The 14,409-nt window shown below is 42.6% G+C and overlaps 1 protein-coding gene across 1 annotated transcript in view; it reads right to left on the reverse strand.

Moving 5' to 3' along the window:
• Positions 1 to 14,409, reverse strand: part of ADAMTSL3 (ADAMTS like 3) — a 2,358,716-nt gene that overhangs the window by 440,479 nt on the left and 1,903,828 nt on the right. Inside the window, exon 20 of the mRNA XM_086958228.1 lies at positions 8,745 to 8,898. Within this exon, the coding sequence (XP_086814354.1) occupies positions 8,745 to 8,898 (154 nt within the window). The remainder of the gene's footprint in view (positions 1 to 8,744; positions 8,899 to 14,409) is intronic.

The following is a 14,409-nucleotide window of genomic DNA, read 5'->3' on the forward strand; positions in this document are numbered from 1 at the left end:
TGCCAGTACTGACTACAAGGCTCATTTGGCTAACCTCCTGTTGGAGCTACAGGGACACAACAAGCTTCCAGCGCCTCTCTCCCTGTCACTTCCCAGCTGATAAGTTCCAACTGCACCTGCCTTGGATCCTGCAGCTAGCTTCTGCTATAGTGAATTCTAACCCCAGCGGTGCTCCAGGTTCTGGATCCTTGGCTGGTGTTTAAGTATACTCCTCCTGTCCTAAAACTGCAAGAGGAGGTGTTGGGAATGGCAATTTTTACAGGGTTATCCCCAAACTTTTCGCTTCTTCCTCCTTTTTTTTCCTGACCCGTGTTTGTTGGCTTTAGGACTCTGGGCACTTTACCACTACTGATCAGTGCTAAAGTCCAAATGCTCTCTGTGTAAATTGTTATTGTGAGTGGCTAACCATGATTGACATATTTGATTTACCAATAGGTCCCTAGTAAAGTGCACTGAGTGTGCTAGGGCTAGTAAATCAAATGCTACTAGTGGACTTGCAGCACTGATTGAGCCACCCAAGTGAGTAGCCCTGAAAAGCTGTCTCAGGCCTATAACTGCCATGTGGACTTGACAAGTACACCCACTTGCCGGGCCCTAGCCTTTCTTTTTCTTACTTATAGGGCACCCCCTAAGATAGGCCCATGGTACCCCTCTGGGCAGGGTAGAGCGTATGTGAAAGCTAGGACATGTGCTGGCGTGTGTAACATGTCCTGATAGTGAAATGCTGCCAATTTCGTTTTTCACAATTGAAAGGCTATCTTGCCCAATAGGACAGAATGGGGAATACTTCATGATATTTTACAAGCATATCTTCCCATAGGGATGAGATCGAAAAATGGAGTTTGGTATCCCTGAACTCAGAATTTGATAACACATCTTTTAGTAAAGACAGTTTTTAAATTTTGTGTTTGAAAATACCACTTTTAGAAAGTGGCTATTTTCTTTGTGCCTCTGCCTGCTTATGGATTGACTGTCTGGCTTTGGAGTGACAGGGGCTGAGGAGGTGCAGTGGCTCCAGGAGTCTGGATGAGTCAGCACTAGGCTGAGTAGACCTGATCTGCATTTGGAGTGGTGCGAGGAGTAACAACTCTACCTGAATAGGGCGGTGCCTGCCTTCCACAATGCTGGCTCTGCTGCCCTGTGGTGTGTCTGGAGCCAAGGCTCACACTGACAATGGATGTTGTTGTGCACTTGCAGAGCGCCCCCCCCCCAGAACTGGTTTGAACTGGGCTCAGAGCCCCTTGCACAAAGAGAACAAAGACATTTTGTGGTATAAGTATTAGACCTAAAACCCCTGAACTTTAGACCATTCCTGCAATTCAAGTGGAACCTTTGCCAAGGAGAAGAGCTGGAGAGACTGAGGAGAAGTACTGCCCTTGCTGTGTGTCTGGGGTTGGCCTGCAGTTCCTGTTTCTGCCAAGGAAAGGAGAGGGACTTTGCTGTGTGCTATGTCCTCTGCTTGAAGGAGATCTCCAAGGGCCTGAAGTGAGCTGGTCTCCTATTGTGAAGTCTCAGGGACACAAAGACTTCACCCTCAACTCCCCTGAACTCTGCTGCTGTCAGTTCTAAGCCTGCCAAGAGGTCCCTGTGCCCGTTTTGGGCCTCTGGAGGTTGTTGTTGCTGTTTGGGAGCTGGAAGAAAGAAGAAACTTGAAGAACTGCTAAAATCGACGCAATGCTTTTCTTGCAGCTGTTTTCCAGATGCATTTCCAAGGCGCAAGAAGAATTTCCACACGTCGCAGAGCTGCTGTAAAAACCATCGCAGCACCTGTCGCCGCTGCAAGACTCGACGCATCGAGAGATCGTGGCTGAAGAGGCCCGACGCAGCGTTGCTCGACGCTTCCGCATCACCGATGCATCCTGGATTTCCACACATCGTACCTGTGCAACAAGTTCTTCCGACACATCACCCGCGGACCAGAACTGTCACGAAGAATCGACGCATCACTCCCTGTAAAGACCGGATTTGACACAACCCTTCCTCTGCATGTAGCGGGACTGTCGCATTGGCCCCCCAGGGTTTCAATAGTGTTGCACCTCTTTGTTTTCCAAGCTGCAGCTGTTTGGTTTATGAACATTGACGCATCTACAGGTACTTTGGTGAAAGGTCACGCATCCATAGTTTTCTATGGCACAAGTTCTTTTTGAAAGTCATATTTTTAACTGTGTATGTTGGATTTTTGTTATTTTGGTAGTTTTGTTTAGATAAAGGTATTTTTATTTTTCTAAACTGGTGTGGTGTCCATTGGTGGTGTTTTCACTGTGTTACTGTGAGTGTTGATACAAATACTTTACACATTGCCTTTGGGATAAACCTGTCTGTTTGTGCCAAGCTACCAAGGGGGTGAGCAGGGGTTATCTAAAGTGTGTATCCCCCTTAGCCTGACTGAAAGCAGGGGTCCCTATTTGGACAAAGCCAACTAGAGATCCCCATTTCTAACAGGAGGGATTTGGAAACTTTTAGCAATTTTTTGCCTGCCGACTGGCATTGCTGTAAAAGCTGCATCCATCAAATTATCTGTCACCTTCAGCTGCTGGTTTGTCTGGCTGAAGGAGATCCTAATTCCAGAAAAAAATCTAAGTACGAATGTAGAGGGCTTCGCCTGGACCAATGCTGGGCAGCAGTTGATTGATGTTGAGCCATTCCTGGGCACAGATTTTGTACTTCGCCCACTCAAGCTTTGCCACCTTTATCAATGACTCCCCTCTTCAGCAACCAGCCAATAACTTGGTGACAACTACATTTTCTCCATAAAGGATTCCAAGTTAGAAGGTAAACATTCCACCGGGACAAACCTGGTGCCTGTATCTGATCTGTCTACATTTTTGTTGCTAACTTTCACCCAGTCTAGTGCAACCAGATTACAGCAGCTGGAGCTTTGTGCTTTTTGGCACTATTTTGATTCAAACTTTTAAACTTCATTCGTACGGTTATACTTATTGGATAGTTGTTGTTTTAGTAGAATTGTATTTGTTCAAATATTGTATTTTTTTAATTGGTTTGGGATTTCTCTTGTTTTTTTTTTAAAAAAAAATTTTATCCTCATCTTGCGATTATTGTATGTTTGCGGAGTATCAGGTGTCTGCCTCTTTTCTCCTTTCCGACACTGCCCCATGATCTCTCTTGGCTGGGGAGTTTTGACCTCTTGTTTTTGAGGAGTTTCCTTTACTCGTTACATAACTCTACTTCTGGCTGGGATCGGGGGGAGCTAGCCAGCTTGGCTACTCGACAAGTACCATACTTGTCCACCAGAGGATGTAATCGCTTTAATCATAGGACTTAAGTAAGATATTTATTTGGGGTTTAGGAAGGTTTCAAAACTATCCCAGAACTTAAATCTTTTGCTAACATTCCTTAACTTATCAAGTTTATTGATTCTTATTGCTGAGTTCAGCCATTCTGCATGTGTTGGGCAAGAGGATCCTATCCATTTGATGCAAATCTCTCTCCTTGCAAGAACTATTAACACAAAGAGGAGGTTCTCCTCCTCCTTAGTGTGCCCCCATTCATTACCTGAGATTAATATCCCAAAAAGGATAAGAGTAATACTCACAGTTAGTTGTTTGGACAGGATAATGCTCAGGGTCTTACCGACTTGGTCCCAAAACTCTTTCAATTGAGGGCAGTTTTTAAACATGTGGATGTCATCTGATTTTTCCTCTCCACATTTGGGGCATTTCTTTATTCCAGCATTCTTAAATTTTGAGTTTTTTTGGTGTCCAGTACGCCCTATGGATTGTGTATAAATGGTTTCTCTTCAGAGCCGCAGATTTCAGGCTGAACCAGCATTTGTCCACTGATTTTTCCCAAATTAAGTCCAAATCCTTGATTACAATGTCTTTCCCCCATATTTGGGTTTCCATATTGACGTTATTATCGTTGGCCATTATTAGAGCCCAGTACCACTTTGCTACTTCTTTTGGTAATCGCGTTGTTTTGATCATGTCGTCTTCCAATTTTTCATTTCCGTTTATACTTGGCAAAGTTCTGGTCCAGCTTAACATTTGATAATATTTAAACTTGGATAGAGTGTTGTTTGTCATTTCTTGCAGTTCTAACCATGTTTTTAAGTTTGCGCCATTTAATATTTGTCCCCAAAATTTAATGTCGGCTCTCTTTAAGGCCAGTGCGAGAGTGTCTTTTAAGCATTCTGGGGTTCCAGGAGATTCCCAGATAGGAGCCCACTTGCTATAGTACGGTATTTTTAGAATGCCTCTAATTTGTGTCCATATCTTTGCTGCATCCCTTAGAATCTTGAGCTTTATTTTTTTGAAGTATTTGGGATGTCCAAACTTAAACAACACCTGATCCTCTGATTTTGTGATTGCTTTAACCTGAGCGGGGTAGTATTCGTGGTTTTTTAGTAATACTTTAACGTTTTTAAATTGAAAAGCTCTGCAATACTCCACTAAGTCTGGGCTGGCCAACCCACCATCTTTCTTGCTCCTCCTGATCTTTTTCCATGAAATCCTCGATCCTTTTGCTGCCCATATAAAGCTTGTTATGTTTCTCTGTGCTCGAGCTAATTCCGTCTTTCCAAATTCCATTGGTATCGTGTTAAATAAAAAAGTAAACTTTGGCAAGACGGTCATCTTCATTATATTTGATCTCCCAATCAAGCTCAACGGTAGAGAGGTCCATGTCTCAAGCAGTTTTCTTACCTCTCCGGCAACTTTGTTTAGATTTCTGTTTGCAATCTTCGCTATATCATGATTTATTAGAATTCCTAAATACCTTATTTCATTTTTTATAAAATTGCTTTGAAAGGTCGAATTCCATGTCATGACCTCTGTCTTTGCTTGATTCACCAGATATCCTGAGATTTTTCCGAATGACTTTAAAGTTTTCTCGATACTTGCTTTAGCTTTTGGATAATTGTCAGTAAAAATCATTAAGTCGTCCGCGTAAAGAGCGATTTTTTTCTCCCATGTGCCATATTTGAATGGGATGATTTTATTGTTGTTTCTTAATTTATTTGCCAATGGTTCGATATATAAGTTAAATAATAAAGGGGAGAGTGGACAACCCTGTCTCGTTCCTCTGGTTATCTTTATATTTTCTGTTAAGCTGCCATTATTTAGGACCTTTGATCTGGGATTTTTATAAATCTGATTTATGATACTGATAAAATGAGGTCCGAAATTGTTCTTGACCATAACCTTCTCAAGAAAGGCCCAATTGACCCTATCAAATGCCTTTGCGGCATCGACAGCAAGTATGGTAAGTGGGATTTTCTCACTCGTTGCGATATCTATTGCGGTTAGGAGCTCTTGTGTTACTTCATGAAGATATCTTCCTTTAATGAACCCTTTTTGATCTTGATGTGATAATTTTGATAGTACTCTCCCTAGTCGAGCAGCCATTACTTTAGTAAATATTTTATAGTCCGTGTTTAATAGTGATATTGGACGATATGACTCGCATTTAAGAGGGTTCTTGCCGGGTTTCTGGTATGGTTTTCTGTTGTGTTAAAATTAGATTAATTAGTCTGGTTATATGAGGGAGTATGAAGTTTTTCAGTTGCATGTATAACTCGTTTGGTAGGGCATCCGGCCCTGCGGCTTTTCCCTTTTTCAAACTTTTGATGGCATCTGCCACTTCTTCTTCTTGAACTTCTTTGTCCAGCGCCTCTCTTTCATTCCCTTCAAGTTTTAGAAGTGCTGCATCATTCAAGTAAGAATTAATCGTTTGATCTGAGGGGTTTATATCTTCCGTGTATAGATCTTTAAAAAATCTCCAAAATTCATACTTGATAGTGTTTTCACCAGAGGTAGGAATTGTTTGATCTTCCGGGATAATACTTTCCACTTTGTTTTTAGCCAGATCCGATTTAAGCTTCCATGCCAACCATTTTCCGCAACCTTCACCAAACTCATGTTTTGCCAGTTTGCTAGAGTCCCATTTTTTCTGTAACCTCTCTTCCAGAATTTGATCAATTTTATCTTTTTGAGTCTGTCTTTTTTTAAGGAGATCTTGTTTCTTTTCCTCCTCTTGTTCTGTGGTTATTGCGATGTCTAAGGAGCTAATCTCTGATTCCAAGTCAAAGATCTCTTGTTTCACTTGTTTATTCTTATGTGCCCCTAAACTCAAGAGTTTACCCCTTATGACAGCTTTGTAGGTATCCCAGGTTATTTGATCTGTGGTACCTGACGCATTTAACTCAAAAAAAATCTTTGTTTCAGTTTCCAGCTCCTTTACAATTTCTTCGTCTTCTAGCAAAGCTCTTTCGACTGTAAATCTCCTTTCAGTTATTTTTTCTGTGATTTGTATTTCTAATTGTACTGCTGAATGATCTGAGAGGTGAGCTGGTAGGTGAGATACTCTTTTTACTTTCTTTGATAGTTCATCGCTAACCAAAAAGAAGTCGATCCTGGATTTGTGCCCCAGTTTTTTGTTATGTAGAGTAAACGTGTGTGATTTTTCTCCTTTTTTTTCCCAGATATCTACCAAATTAAGATCCCTTTTATAAGTCACAATCCATTGTCTCATTTTCTTTAAGTTAGTATGTCTACCTGGTGGTGACCTGTCTAGTTTTAGGTCCATTACTAGGTTAAAATCACCTCCCAATACTATGGGAGAGGTAGCTAGTAGTAATTGTGAGTACACATTTCGCAGCGGATCGGCATCATCCAAATTCGGACCATAGTACCCTGTAATAGTAATGGGAGAATTTCCTATTCTGACATTAGCTATGGCCCATCTTCCTTTACTGTCTACTTCTGAACTGGTTATAGTGGCTTTTAAGGACTTTTTAAAAATTATCGCTATTCCCTTAATATTACATTGTTGTGTTGTACATATTATGGTATCTACCCACCATAGGTTCTTAATTATTTGATCCCATTCTTCTTTTAAAAGGTGAGTTTCTTGTAATATTATTATCTCGCTTTTCCCAGTTCTGATGTACTCTAAGATTTTATTCCTTCTGCTTTTTGTTCTCAGACCGTTCACATTCCAGGATAGGATATTTACATCCCTACATGCAGTCCCCATTTGTTCTGTTCAATTGATAAGAATTGTGTTTCACTCCTAGCTGTATTAACTTTTTTTGAATATTTGCAGATGAGGAATTTTTTGGTTTTTTTTCCCCTATTTTGCTCCCCACCCTTTTTCGTGTACTTTCATACTTTCTAAGTTGTGCTTTAAAGTTACCCTCCCCGGGGAAGCCTCCATCTTCTTCTCCTTCGGTTATCTTTGTAACCCTTTTGGCTTCCCGACCCCATCCCCGGGATTTCTCTTGTGCTTTGTTTTCACTGATTGAATACTGCATAAATACTTCACACATTGTGTCTAAGTGAAGCGTGACTGCTTTGGGCCATGCTACCAGTGAGAACCCACCTCAAATAATAGCCACCGTCCTTCCAAAGGTAAACCGCTAAAATCACTAAATACACCTGCGCCTGACTCTCTCCCTCAAATAACACTCCAATTTTTTACACTTGTGAATAAGGAAGCAGTACGAACATGCCCCACACAGGCATGGCACCAGAGGCCTAGTAATGTCGGCAGACTCCCTCACCTCCTACACCCACAACATCTATGGGAGCAAACTGACAAATGCCTTAAAGGATCTGTGCATGCCAAGGACAGAGCTGTACACGTGTTATTGCAATCTGCATTTCTACTCCTAAATTAGGGGTCAAAATGTAAATCTGGAGTCTACCACGTATGCATTTCATGAGTAGTGGAGAACGAACTTTCCAGCTGAGTGCAGGCAGGAGGCATGTATCTTCACTGCCTCCTTTGTGATATCCCTTGTAACATCCCTACAGCTGTCCAGCGCTAGTGTGGAGGAAGAGGGTATGTGTCAGATACAGATTTCAGTATTCCACACACCAGTGCCGAAAGTTTGCACTGTGGAGACATACATGTATGAAGTGCAAACTGTGCACATGCAGCACTTTGGGGAAAAACTCCAACCCGTTTTGTGCATTTGCATGTGTGCAAAATTCACCTTTTAATGGTATGTACTTTGTTCAGATCTGTATAAATACGTCCTTAGGTCCCCATTTATCCCAGCTTGAGTAGCAATGCTCCTGTGCTTCACTTGTGCATGTCATGTTTGCCCACCAGATAGCACATTCTATTGAGCATGACTTCCAGCCGCTAGATTTGAATCTGAGGCGGGCATCCCAATATCTTTTCCATGAGCTGGCATGTGTCTGTTCCTTCCCTCCTGTCCCCACAAAACTAAAATTAATGTGTCCCTCATGTCATGCACCATATATGCCCTAATGTGCACCCGAAAATAGTTTACTTAAAAACATTTTTTTTTACTGGAGTACTTTGGCACACCTAGACATACATTCACATTTAATTACGTGATTTTGTTTTTAGTGGTCAGATTTTCTACCCACGTCGTGCTAAGGGTGTCTCCACTGAGCTCTGCTCCGTTTTCCTTATTTCTCTGGATTTTCCAGTACTTTTCTCTCAGAACTTCATTTGTGTGAGGTTGTCAGTTTACCATGGCTGATACTCCTAAAACGCGCTAGTCTTTGAAAGAAAAACGATACTTGGTAATAGGAATCTGAGTGCATTTTCCTTTTGTCAGAACACAACTAGATTATGAATATATGTTGGAAACTTGAAACAGAGATATATAAAGATGGTACCCGCAATCATAGAAAAAACATTCTGTAATTTGTTTTTTTTGTGCCTGCTTTCAGCATCTGACAACCAACACGTTTCACATGATACCGTACCACTGAGAAGCTACTGAGGCACTCTGAATGAGCCGCACTTACTGTTGCAGGCATTCACTTGACAGGACCTGACAAGCAGTGGAACTGGAAGGCCAGAGCACAGGGATCCATTGATGAGAATCTGCTGGCCTCGCGCTGAGATCTTGTAGCACACCAGCTTCCTTCTTTGGGTTCCCATGCCGCAGCTAACAGAGCACTGCAAAGGCAACCACATGACCACAGGTAAGTACCGCATCTACTCCACCCGAGCATGATGTTCAAATTATTACATCTACTGAGAACCAGCACTTCGGATATATAATGAGACACTTGTCTGTTCATTGCTACAGCTAGAGTGGGCTGTCGCTCAAGTTTCTCGTAAAGCCCCTCCAGTTCCTTGTGGAACACCTCACCGAAATTGATATGAACTTTAGACTTCGTCCCATTTTCCAATCAAGACCTTTCTGTCTCACAGACCATAGGGGGGTGGGGATGGATATTGATTTTATTTGTAGGAAAAGACGTGTGCTCGCCAGTTGTTTGTCTAGCTGCGTAGGTAAGGCTGCACACACATGCACACACGCACACACACCTACTCCAATGGGACATGAGAGGAGCAGGGCCGGACTGGCTGAAGCAGGCACCGGGCATTTCCCCAGTTGGCTTTGAGGGGTGGGGACTGGTTTTGCGCCTGTGGGGGATGGTTTTGCAGGAGTGCTGCAATATCGACCCCTGTAACAACAGCGGGAGCAGTGCTACTTGCTAGCACCCCCCCCCCCCCCTTCCTAGGCCGATCGAGCAGCAATCAGCCAGGGTGGTTGCTGTTCCCAGACTGTCCCTGAGCAGGAGTGGGGCCGGCAACCCCCACATATTACTCTGGGCCACTTGTCCTGATCCAAGAACTATGTAAAGGCCAATTTTTAAACACTTTGCAAGCCGCTGGTGTCTGGGTGCTTTCCACTAGCAAAAGGAAAAGAAGTCAGTTTATTTAACCCACATCGAAAGCTACACAATGTCCATACAGCAATCAGTTGTATTAACATCTATACCAAGAAAACTGTCTGGCCTCTTGGAATGCTCATTTCTCCGGCAAAACTACATTCTATGAAAAACTAGGGATTAAAATGATTAAACATACGTCATAAAGGCAAAAAATAGAACAACTACGCAGGGACGTCATTAGCAGAATGACAGCCGTTGAAATTCGGAACTCTCTAATCATTTTATAATTTAACTGCATGCAAATATAATCTCGGGATGCCTTGATTTAACGCCTCAGTCCGGCATTCAGGCCAGGCATTCTTCAGCATAGTAAATTACATAAGAGGCGCCATTTAGGTCCTGATTACAAGTTGTGGTATACAACTAGTTGTGAGATCCCACCTCGAGCAGTAACTCTACATAGAATACCACCTCTGACTATTAATAAACAAAATAAATAAAAAGTCCTGCTAATGCGGCGATAATGCCCTTGGTAATATGCCCCAAAGTACCTTAAATCGTGGTTTGCAGAGAATTGCAAGGAACCATGCTGAAGATGTGCCGTGTAGTCAAAGCATTGTGTTGGTTCTGAGATGTGGTGAGGCAGCGATGCAAAGTCCTACATTGTCGTCGAGGATACCATCAAACAGGGCTTGTGATTCAAAGTCTGGCGTCAAGGTTAAGTACCTTAGTCGGGTCGATCTATCGGTTCCGAGGAGCTTTAAGGCTGTGCTGTGGATCTTTGCAACATGTCCAATCCACGCAGCCACAGCGATGCGTCAGTTCTGCCTGGGGTTGTGCTGTGCAGTAGAGGAGATGCGTCAGATCTGCTGGAACCATACAGGCTGGCAGAGCACCTCAAGCCCACTTCCAAAGGTTCAGGACTGGGGTGGCACCACTTGACAGGGTTGATTCACAGATAGCAGAGGCAGGAGATTGGTTCATGATTGTTGGAGCATTCTGTCTGTGGGGCTCTAGTCAGGAACAGCAGTCGTTTCTTCATGAGGGTGGGGGAGTGTCACCCCATGCAAGTAACGCTAAATGTGAAAAATAAAATGGCAATGAAATTATTTTATTGCCATTTTATTTTACATCGAAGCACGCCACAGCCGCCATCCTGCCCCAGTGAAATATCCTCAGGTGCCGATTGGCAGCATAGAGGGCTGGAACAGTGGCTGACTGGATGCTCCAAAGTGCGCATGTTAGTTTGGATGACTGGCTTATGATGGCCAGCCGGACTTGCACACTTTGCAGCTCTCTAACTCAACCCAGTCTTGGACAGCTTGGTGGAGAACAAGCACAGGCCTCCGGGGTTTGATGGAGCATCCAGTCAATCCACTCCATCCAATCCTGGTCCTTCTCTCAAGCTGGTTAACAGCATCAAAGCACACATGGATTGGTTAGGGAAGCTCCTCTTGCATCAGGCGGGAGAACACCAAGGAGGACACGCAGGCCAGCACTGCAAGGCAGCAGTCCATCGAGGCAGTAGTCCCGCAAGGCAGCAATCCAGCACAGTGGCAGTCCTTCAGCAGCACGTCAGTCCTTCTTCCTGACAGAGTATCCACAGGTCCAGAAGTGTATTGAAGAGTTGTTGTCTGAGGTCCAGTACTGATACCCAATTGTGCCTTTGAACTGGGGGAGAAGCTTGTAGAGGCTTCCCTGTTAAGTCCCCAGGTGTCCCATCTTCCCTGTTCTGGCTCCAGACTAACTGCAGGGGGTTTGCAGTCCTTTGTGTGGAGGCAGGACACAGCCTATTCAAGTGCCAGTAGGGCTCTGCACTCCAATCCTGCTGGTATTGGCCCATTTAGGCCCACCTAAGCTCTCTATTGGGTGTGGCTGTTTAGGAGGAATACACAAAGTCCAACTCAGCTACATCCAGTCATGAGAGCCAGAGACAGGCTGCAGGCTCTAAATGACTAAGGCCAGAAAATGTCAACTTTCTAAAAATGAGATTTTTGAAATTGTAATTTAGAATCCGTCTTTAATGTGAGATAGGAATTTTCATTACAATTTTGAAGATATCAAACACAAACAGATATCTGCTCCCATTAGGAAATTAGAGCATATTAAATGTAATACTATGGAAGTGGTAGGACTTGCAGTACTGAAAAATGAATTAAAGAGTTTTTTCAATACTTAATTTACAGGTCCCACGTTTTAAAAACACTGCACCCTGCCATGAGTGTTGTTTAGGACTTAAAATAGTGGTCAGTTATATGTATTAAAACAGAAAGTTTGTGCCTGGCAAAAGGTTTATTTTGACAGGTCGAAATGGCAGGTTAAAAACTGCATACATAGGCTGCAATGGAAGTCCCGCAACATGTTTAAAGGGCTACTTTAACTGGGTGGCCCTATCAGTGCTGCATGCTCACTAAAAGCGGGATCAAAACGTCAGCGACATACAGTACCATGACTATCACAAATGTCTTGGGTCTATAAATTGATAATATTGGTACTTAAGCAATCGTGGCAGAATTTGTAAATTATTTTTACAATCACTGCAAAAATGTCCGGGTGGTAACATAACTTTTCAGTTTCCTTGTTGTCCCCCACTAACTTTTAATTTCATTTTTGTGTGTTATTTGATTGTATAAATACTTGTATTTTTTCATTTTGGAATTTTGTTGACATAGAACTTATTTATCTTCTATGTTTAGTACTTAGTTTTGAATTTATACTAAGTGACCACTTGTTCCTTTACAAATACTTGTACCCATGGTCCCTTATAGACCTCTGGGTTCCCTTGTTTATGAAAACATGCAGGTCCACTAGGAGCACTTAATTTACATACCCTGGGTACACTTAATACTACTTTACTAGGGACGTATAAGTACATGAAAAGTGCAATTGGGTATAAGCCAATTCTACCATGTTTTAAGGCTCAAACAGAAACACTTTAGCACTGGTTAGCAGGGGTAACGTGCAGAGAGTCCTAAGGCAAGAACACATTCAGCAAGAATAGGAGGAGTGGAGGCAAAAAGTTTGGGGTGACCCTGCAGAGAAGGCCAGATCCAACATTGAATATACTGGAAATTTAACTTTTATAAAGTTTCCTTTACCCCGCTGGAAGCTGCTGGATGGTTCTTTGCATTAAATTTTCCGCAACTGACCAGCCTGTACATGGCCTGTATGAGGTCTGAAAGAGGTAAAAACTGCTCCCAGCTCAGCAATATTGGCCTGGGTGTGGGGAGGTGATTTACTTCCACGTATAGAAAGACCAAATAAAGGTGGATCCAGGATCTTCATTAACTTAAAGGAGCTCTCCCTCTTCACAAGTAAATGTAAGGGGAGACCAGGAGGCAGTAGTCAAGGGCGGAATGGCTTCTCCATCTTGAATTCTGAGAGCAAGGATCACTGCTGGATTGTTTGCAGGAGGTCAAAAAGGAACTGCCAAAAACGTGGGTAGGGTTGGGCCGGGAACTTTTACCTCATTGGTTAGAGAGGAGACAGTAGTCAACACCAGCCACTTACTTGTGCTAACCGTATATGTTGCACCATAAAGCATCCTCCACCAACACTATCTGGACATTTGGAAGGTCAGAAGAAGGCTGGACCTCCTTCCTATGACCTGAGAGGAGCCCTATATGACCGTACCTGTTCTCTTTTGTACCCAGGACTAAAAAGTGTTCTCCAAGGGTAAGTTGAATGACCTCCTGTGTGACCCAAAAACAAGCAGGAAGAGGCCTTTTCTCTGTAGTGCCACCTGACCAGTGGCAACTGAGTTTGGACTGGACTTTGCTGTTGATCTCTGCCTGACATCTGTCATGGGTGCCTTATAAATGTTCTACAGTTGTTGGAAACTTTTAAAAACATTTCCTCCAGGAATTTAGATGGACCTGCCAGAAAATGTATTTGACCAGCAGTCCCACAGTGTTGGATTGAATTTCAGATTTCTCCTGCTCAAAGGTCCCGCACCTCTGGAAAAAGAACTAAGCCCCATTTTGCACTTAGACTTAATAATTTTTAGTGAGAAATCTTCAAATGTCCAGGCTGCCAGTGGAAACAACCTCCTACAGTTATCTGTTCTTCAAACTTGAGTTGACTCTTGAGTCGGGTGTAGGACCATAATTTCTTTAAGCAGCCTGTTTTATGATTTGTAATCATACCAGGAACACCAAAAATAAAGGGATACCTAGGTGTTCTGAGGTAATTTATAGTGAATCCCTGGCAGGAAGTTATCCAAAGTTTTCCCTGGAATATGGTTGAGCCCATTCTGTTTTCTAGGGACCAGGATGAGACCCAATGATGAAAATTACACCTTTAGGGTGTGTGAGGCTCTATAAAATAAACAATAAAGAGTGTGGATTTGTGAACAGTTAGCCTCAAACATTGTGGAAATAGGATACTTTTTGGTGTTGAATGATTTACGGTGGGAGGACGCAGTCTGTGTTTTTTCCTCTCTTCCCATAGATAGCATTTGATTGACTTATGATGGTATCTCTTTGCTATTATGTATGGTTGATTAACAATGCATAAGATAGTCATGATTCCATAAGCATAAGTAGCAGAAAAAATATATCTACTGTTTATCAAGAGATTTCAACAGGCGCAGCTATATATTCTTTGGTTATTGTTGGATACCTTGACATTCTGGGACATTTCATTAGCTCTTCATACAAAACGTTTCTAATAATTATGAACATGGGGCTATTTGTACAAGGCTATTTTGTAATGATAAAGCATGTGATTTGTGAAATTACATAATTTTGTGACTTGAAAATGCCTTTTTCTATTTACTAAACCCATT

This window comes from Lissotriton vulgaris, chromosome 2_1 (genome assembly GCF_964263255.1).
Source record: "Lissotriton vulgaris chromosome 2_1, aLisVul1.2, whole genome shotgun sequence".
Lineage (NCBI taxonomy): Eukaryota > Metazoa > Chordata > Amphibia > Caudata > Salamandridae > Lissotriton > Lissotriton vulgaris.